The sequence below is a fragment of the Capsicum annuum genome, chromosome 9 (genome assembly GCF_002878395.1).
Source record: "Capsicum annuum cultivar UCD-10X-F1 chromosome 9, UCD10Xv1.1, whole genome shotgun sequence".
In the NCBI taxonomy this organism is placed as follows: Eukaryota; Viridiplantae; Streptophyta; class Magnoliopsida; order Solanales; family Solanaceae; genus Capsicum; species Capsicum annuum.
This window is the reverse complement of record NC_061119.1, coordinates 4,446,991-4,455,603: the sequence shown is the minus strand read 5'-3', so window position 1 is coordinate 4,455,603 and position 8,613 is coordinate 4,446,991. Positions and strand designations below refer to the sequence as shown.

The 8,613-nt window shown below is 38.3% G+C and overlaps 1 protein-coding gene across 1 annotated transcript; it reads right to left on the bottom strand.

Moving 5' to 3' along the window:
- Positions 1-7,265, bottom strand: LOC107843126 (ABC transporter B family member 1). The gene is made up of 10 exons (XM_016687307.2): positions 6,747-7,265; positions 6,610-6,664; positions 5,909-6,084; positions 5,436-5,636; positions 5,098-5,357; positions 4,705-5,021; positions 4,221-4,444; positions 2,537-2,910; positions 1,671-2,385; positions 1-1,444 (listed from the first exon to the last, which is right to left on the bottom strand). The coding sequence occupies exons 1-10, from the start codon at positions 7,161-7,163 to the stop codon at positions 167-169; spliced, it is 4,017 nt and encodes a 1,338-aa protein (XP_016542793.2). The 5' UTR covers positions 7,164-7,265; the 3' UTR covers positions 1-166.
- Positions 7,266-8,613: the final 1,348 nt, after the last annotated feature.

Sequence of the window (8,613 nt, the reverse complement as noted above, 5' to 3'; positions counted from 1 at the left end):
TTGAAGGATAAATATAAATTTTTGGATTAATGCACATATTATACTTTACTATACTAGAAACAGTGAAGAAGAAATTAGCAGTTCCAAAAAATAATAAGGGTGTTACACAAGGTATACTCCTTTTTTTTTTCTATTTCATTTTGAGCTTCGATTCGAGTTCTTTTCGTCAATCTTGATCTTCCTTGGTACGCGCAGAAGACGTTGATCCTGTCGCCATATTCACAGCTTCTCCATGTGTAAATCTTTGTAGTTGTATCATACGCGCATATATCCCGTCTGAGTGGTTTTTCAAGAGATGAGAATGAGAACCTTGTTCTGCTACTTTCCCATCGTCAATGACCGCGATCACATGTGCATTTCTGATTGTAGATAGCCTATGTGCGACGACAATGGTGGTCTTACCAGCACAAGCGCGATCCAATGCTTCTTGTACACATCTTTCAGACTCTGCATCGAGTGCACTTGTTGCTTCGTCCAGCAGCATTAGCTCTGCTTTCCTGAGGAAAGCACGAGCAATGGCGATTCTTTGCTTTTGTCCACCGGACAATTGGACTCCCCTTTCTCCAACGAATGTTTTGTATCCGTCAGGCAATGCAGATATGAACTTGTGGGCGTTCGCCAAGGTTGCTGCTTCGGTTATCTCAGCTTCGGTTGCTGACTCATGTCCATACGCGATGTTTTCATAGATGGTTGTAGCGAAGAGGCAAGGCTCTTGTGGCACCACGGCGATGTGTCTTCTCAAAGATTTAAGGTTGTACTTCCGAATATCCTTGCCGTCGATGATGACACGTCCGGATGATGGCTCGTAAAACCGCTCTATAAGTGCAATGACTGAGCTCTTTCCACATCCACTCGGTCCAACTAGAGCAAGAGTCTTTCCAGCTCGAGCACGAAGATTTAGATCACGGAATATTGACACATCGGGCCTAGTGGGATATGAGAAGTCTACATGTTTAAACTCCACTTCACCACGAAGACGATCAGGGGCAGCCGTGGCATCTGGATCATCCGGCTCAACTTCTGTTTTACGGTCAAGGAGTTCAAAAACTGAACGCATTGCTCGGCCACCCTTGATGAAGTCAGGGGCTAAGGTCAATGTTTCAGCTGCACCATTAGCCGAAACCATGAGGACCATGAAAACACGGATTGTCTTCGAGAAGTCAGAGATTCCGTGCTTGACAAGCCACGAGGCATACCAAAGGCCAAGCGCATAGGAAGCATAAAGCAAGAATTGAGCAATCCCATAACCACTTCCCGCAATCTGTCCCTTCCAGAAGCAACGCCTAAGTGGAGTCTGGAGGCTGGAGTCGAATAGGTTTACTATTTTCGTCTCCGAATTAAATGCAGCAACTGTTCTTACATTAGCTACAGCTTCTCCAGCAAGTTGTGTTGCTTTGGCATGAGCAGCTTCTAAGTCTCCTGAGAATCCCTTCATGAACATTTTCTGTCGGACACGCAAACAATTCAGCACACATAGAACATATAATGATAAATTTAATCTAAGCCGTATGAACTTTATATGAAATGGAAGTGTCTAAATGAATGGTCCGTCCCAATCTATGCGAAAGTGTTTGACTGGGCACGGAGTATAAGAAAGAAAGGAAGACTTTTGAAACTTGTTGTCTAAAATAAACCATAGATATATATGTGGCTTGAATGAACTCACTCACCTGTAAAACTGTTGCTGCCACAACCACGGGGAAGACACCAATGAGGACGAGGGCCAGACGCCACTGTAATACGAATCCTGCAGTGCACGCGACTAGCATGAGAGCTGAGTTCTGCATAATGACAGAGATTCTATCCCCAATGGCTGACCGAACATTGTTGGCATCCAGAGAGAGCCTTGCTGCAATCCTTGAACTATCGTTCTCTTCCTGATCGAACCACGCCATTTCCATTTTAAGCACGGCTGCCAGCATTTTCTCTCTCACCCGTTTTGTCAAATTCTCCCCAACTACATCCCAGTAGTAATGCTGTAGAGTATTGAAAATGAGTGCAGCTGATGAAACTCCAATCAAAAGATAACAGTATTTCGCAATCTGTTTGCTCATGTAAGCATGGTCCGGATTGTAGTACACGCTAAGAACAGCACTCAGGACATATGCAAAGAAAGCACTAAGAGAACCGCAGATGACAGAACCAATAGAACCAATTAAAGCGTAAGACCATTCAGGAGAGTTCATTTTTGCAAGCCGGGCAAACGAACTAGCTTGGTCCTTGAATGCAAGCTTTTCATGTCGGTAATTAGAGTATGCAGCATCAAGGGAGAGGCTGAAGTCCGAGGTAGAAAAGTCAGACAACCGGCGAGAGTATGGTGATCGACCGTAGGAAGAGTTTCTAGTGATGATTGGCGAGCTCACAGAGTTCCTTGCACTCGAGGGCCTGTGAAAAGATAGACGTTGAAGAGCATTAAGATACAATAAGCACATGTATAAGCAACAGCTGCGAGTTTTATGATTCTCATCTTTAGTTTTAAGGTGTAAAATATTATTATGTGGAAGTGACTTCAATGAAGATTTGCTGCGAAAGATACCTCGCACTGCTCTTTCTGGCATTACTAAGAGCCGTTTCATGAGCTGCTTCTTGCATTTTGATGAGCTTGGCATACATACCATTCTCTCCTTTAATCATAAGCTCATCATGGCTTCCGATTTCCGAGACACTCCCTTGCTGTAGCACCGCCACCAGGTCAGCCTTCCGGATAGTGGACAGACGATGAGCAATCACAAGAGTCGTTCGTCCAATCATGAACCTGTCTAGAGCCTCTTGCACTAGCTTTTCCGATTCAGAATCTAAAGCACTAGTTGCCTCGTCTAAGAGAAGGATCGCTGGATTCTTAAGCATGGCTCTCGCTATTGCAATCCGCTGCTTCTGTCCACCCGATAATTGTAATCCTCTCTCCCCTACCTGCAATGTCCAAATACATACTTTCTGTCCATCATACGACTCGAGTCATGCAGCTCAGGTATCATTTTTCTCTCAGATTAACAAATAAAAGTTCGATATTTGATTATTAAGTAACATCTTATCGACAAATCAAGGTCAAAGTGAAACTAATTGTAACAGTACAGTAACTATTCTGCATCTTTCATCAACTTGTCTCTTTGTTAACTCTTTCCAATCAATCCAATAAATGCCACTTATTATTTATTTGACTTTGTATGTATATCAGACTTATTATAATCATACCGATAACCCTACATGTTTTTCCTCAAAATTTTTTAAAAAAAATCTGATGCATCTATCTTCTGGTGTCAACCTTCCCAACTACTAAAGATAACAAACAAGTCTTTTGTTCTCACATGAATAGATAAAATAAAACTTGTTCCTGCACATGCACTGTTGACTGAAACCCCATGTTACCTATTTCTTAAATGAAATGACCAGTCCCCTACACAAATTGACTTCCATCCATTAAAATAATGTTAGGTTTGTTTGTTGACCAAACAAAACAATTAGGCAACTAATGAAAAGCATCTTTGTAAAATGATTTATAGTTAAATGTACCTTCAAAGTCATAAAGTTTGACCATTCAACACAATCACTGAATTTGGCTTGAGTATGGCTAAAGTCATTCTTTTAAATTGAAAAAAGAAGGAAGATTTCTTTGCCGTTTGACTAAGGGAACGTACAACGTGTTGGATCCTTCCAAAATGCACTATGCTCGAACTCTTCAAAAACGCTGCAAGGTACGTGTCGGATCCTTCAGATGCACTGCTTTTGGAGGGTCCGACACACACTTGACCGATCCTTCAAGAACGCGATACTTTTGGAGGGTCCAACACACACTTGATGGATCCTTCAAGAACGCGCTACTTTTGGAGGATCCGACACACACTTGACTGATCCTTCAAGAACGCGCTACTTTTGGAGGATCCGACATGCACCAGACAACATTTTTGAAGAGTTCGAGCAACATAGGATCAGTACATACAAAAAAGTATCTTTTGAATTTGAATCATTTCCCTCACACACATCCCACCAATCTTTATAATATCCCAAGTGGTCCTACTTGGACCAAGATAAATGCCAAACTAGCTATTAGTTTATAACCTTATATCCAATCCATCTTCCATAAACTAGTGGGACCATTTAATGATAAATAGCATATGGAATGTAGAAGAAAATTTTAACATTTAATGATACATCTGCTAGATCTTTAATGCAGCATAATTAGTTGACTATTAAGTTTTAAAAAAAGGAATTTGTTATCTAACCTGAGTATCAAAGCCATCAGGAAGTTTGATTATGAATGAATGAGCATTGGCAACTCTAGCAGCTTCTTCAATCTCAATTTGTGTTGCATCAGGCCTTCCTAATAGTATGTTTTCTTTGATGCTCGTGGCGAAAAGTGCTGGTTCTTGGCTCACAAGACCAATTTGCTGCCTCAACCATTTCAATTTCAATGTCTTTATGTCGTTCCCGTCAAGCAGAAGTTGTCCTGCATATCGAATAATTATTAGCTTGAGATGTTCATCATAACTTAACTATGTTGCTCGGACTCCCCAAAATTGTTGTCGCACCCTGTCAGCATTTTTGAAGAGTACCTAGCAATGTAGATTATTCGTATACCTAAACATGTCTCCACATTAACACATAGACCTCATGAAATGCCAGACATTTCATTAAAGTTGCCCATCACATTGCTAATATTGAATTCAATAATGAAGTAGTAATTGTTGCAAAATTGTGCTGTGCTACCTGAGGTGGGATCATAAAATCTTTCGATGAGAGAGACCACGGTACTTTTGCCGGAACCACTGCTTCCGACTAAAGCGATGGTCTTTCCAGCAGGAACAATGAGGTTGAAATCGTTGAGAATCTTGATTTCTGGCCTTGAAGGATAGGAGAAATCGACATTTTTAAGCTCTAGTTGGCCACTAACAGTGTCTAACTCCAAACCCGTCTCAGCATTTTTGTCGACGCTTGGTTTATGATCGATGATACGGAAAATCTTGGCAGCTGCAACTCTGGCCTTTGCAAATGCAGTCATGCTAGGAGCAGATTGTCCCAAAGCCCTATTAAAGGAGAAACTTTTAAGCTTTTTCAAGACAAAAAAAATCGACATATTTTCATACAAAGCTTAGTACTTACAGTCCACCTATCATGACTGCAAACATCGTCGCTATGGCAAGTCCTCCATTAGTGAAATGATTCCTAACTAAATAGCCACCATACCATAAAAGAAGAGCATAACAACAGAATACAGTAAAATACGTCGCTCCAAGTCCAAATCCTTTCGAAAATCCACTCTTATATCCGATCTTCTGAGAAACTTTAAGTGCTGCAGAATATGCTTGCAATGCTTTCGACTCACCAACAAACGCCAATACCGTCCGAATTTGAACTACTGTCTGCAAATTAGCTTCACTTAAGCAAATCCAATAGCAAAAAACATCTTAATTTCACACAATTAGTACCATTTTCTGTACCTGTTCAACAATGTTCCCTGCCTTTGACAGTGCTTCTTGACTTTTACTCGACAATTTGGCTGATGTCATAGTGTAGATTGCACCAATTACAGCAATAAGTGGAACTACAGCAAGAGTAACTAGTGCTAGTTGCCATACTGCTGTAAATCCCACCACAAATCCAGACAAAAATGTAGCCATATAATGAATGAAATTACCCAACTGCAGCAAAATCAAAAACAACAAAATCATCAGATCCTTAAACTACACACCCTTTTTCCAAAGTGGGGTCTGGGGAAGGTAAAGTGTACGCAGACCTTACCCCTACCTCGTGGAGGTAGAGAGGCTGATTTGGAAAGACCCCGCGGTTCTACAACATACCCAGTGTATTCCCACATAGTGGGGTCTGAAGTAGAGAGGCTGTTTCCAATAGACCCTCGGCAGAAAGACCCCGCGGTTCAAGTAGGAAAAAAAAGTTCATCTAGTATGTTTACCTTTTCACTAATGGCATCTTGGACCACTACAGCATCAGTGTTAATTGCAGAAACAACATCAGAAGTTCTAACTTCTGTATCAAAATATTGAATATCTTGGTTTAAAGCAGCCTCTAAGTATTTGATCCTCATTTTTGTTGTTTGTCTTTCACCAGTCCACATCCAGCATGATATCTCTACAAAACCATTAGCAAAAATCCAATTCCCCATCAAGTAAGAATCATCAAAAACAATTCTTGAAAACATTAAAATCCCAATTCTTGAAAACAATAAAGATTCAATTTTTATGAAGTTTCCAGTTCTTGAAAGCAAATAAAGATTCAATTTTTATGAAGTTTCAATTCTTGAAAGCAATAAAAAGATTCAATTTTTATGAAGTTCCAATTCTTGAAAGCAATAAAAAGATTCAATTTTTATGAAATCCCAATTCTTGAAAGCAAATAAAAAGATTCAATTTTTATGAAGTTTCAATTCTTGAAAGCAATAAGAAGAATCAATTTTTATGAAGTTTCAATTCTTGAAAGCAAATAAAAAGATTCAATTTTTATGAAGTTCCAATTCTTGAAAGCAATAAAAAGATTCAACTTTTATGAAATCCCAATTCTTGAAAGCAAATAAAAAGATTGAATTTTTATGAAGTTTCCAATTCTTGAAAGCAAATAAAAAGATTGAATTTTTATGAATTTCTCTCTTTCTTTTACCTGCCCATGAAGATGCCCATATTGCAGCACCAACAACAAGAAAGTAAAATGCATACTGCAAAACACAAAACATTATCAAGAATATGAATTTAATTCCACATAATTAGTGAAATTTGTCCCCATTTTGGGATTTTTACCTTTAAGACTTGTTGAGTCATCTTATCAACATCATTAGCATAAGAGCCAAAAGAATTAACAAGATCAGCAAAGAATCTAAGGAACAAAGGCAGTGAACAACCATGTACAAAAGCACCAAGTGAACCAATTGTCATTAGTACATAATCCAAACCATCAGCAAACCTGAATAGTTCACTAAAACTAACTGCTACTATTGCTGTACTACTTTGCTTTGCCTCTTCATTTTTCACCTCCATTTTTTTTGTTTCTTGAAATTGATCACTACTATTAGTGTTGTTGGCTTTAATAGAGGGAGTGTTAGTGCTGTTGGTGCTGTTTGTGTGATTGTTGTCTTCAGAGACAACAAGTTCAAGGCCTTGCATTTCAGACCATTTCCACTGTTCAATGGTCTTTATCTCCTCAGAATCTTGTGACATTGCTTTGTTTTTGCAATAATAAAAACTTACTAAACACACTTACACACACACACACTTTGCTTCTTATCTCTCCTACTACTACACACTTTTTTCTCTTACCCCCCATAACCCCCACCCCCCATACAAAACACACAAAAAGGCCAGTACGATGTACTAAAACTATTATACACGGTGTTCGAGGCCCACCACAAAGGTATGGTGTATAGTCCGCAGTCTTATCTTGTATTTATGTCAGAGACTATTTTCAAGACTTGAACCTGTGGTCACATGGCAGCAACTTTATCAGTCGTACACAACACACAACTTCTTTAATAATTTTTCTTGTTTCTTACTCCATTTTCTATCGAAAACAATCTGTCTACTTCACCGTAGTATGGTCTGCGTACGCTCTACCCTCCTCAGATCCCACTTTGTGAGAATACACTGGGTATGTTGTTGTTGTTGTTGTTTCTTACTCCATTTTCTATCGAAAACAGCCTCTCTACTTCACCTGAAGTAATGTTATAATCTGCGTACACTCTATCCTCCCCAAACCTCACTTTATGAGAATACACTGAGTATGTTATTATTGTTTCTTACTCCATTTTTTTTTTACTATTCCTAGTCACAATTTTTCTACTTCCACCCTTGACTGCATGTAATTTTTAATCGTAAAATGGAGCGTCGAAGTAACTGATAAATTCGTTAGTCATATTATGAGGAGATCACGAGTTAAAGTCGTTGAAAGCAGCATCTTATAAAAACATGCGAAAATGTTGTTTATCATAAACTCTTATGATTCTTCGACCCTTCTCTAAGTCCGCGCATAGCAAAAGAGTTAGTAAATCAAATTATGTTTATGATTCTTCGGTCCTTCTCTAGTTCCGCGTATAGCAAAAGCATTAGTATTACCACTCCAACACATAACTTTTTAATTAATTTTTCTTGTTTCTTACTCCATCTTCATACTATTCCTAGTTCACTTTTTTTTTTCAACTTCACCATTGACTTTGATTTAGAAAAAAGATGTACATTTTTTTTTTACTGTGTACTTTTTAAACAGTAGAATTTCTTAGTTTTTTACTCCTTTAGTTACTTTTTAAAAATTTTCGAATACCACATATAACGAAAACTTTAATTATATCGAGCTATCCTTTTTATGTTACTTTTTTAAAACAAAAGAAAAGGACGGAAGGGTTAAAACTAGGGACGAGCATAATATGATAGATATCGAATATCATAATGAAGTCGAAAATTTTGATAGAACAATGTTTATATTATGATATTTCTTATGCATTTTTTTAAAAATTTGATATTCGATATTTATGAAAAATAATATCGAAGTACATACTTACATATATAATTCATCTATATCATATATTACATAATGTTATAGCAGATGTATAAAACAATACAACAACAACATAGTGTAATCCTACAAAGTGAGGTGTTTTCGATAAAAACGTCAGCT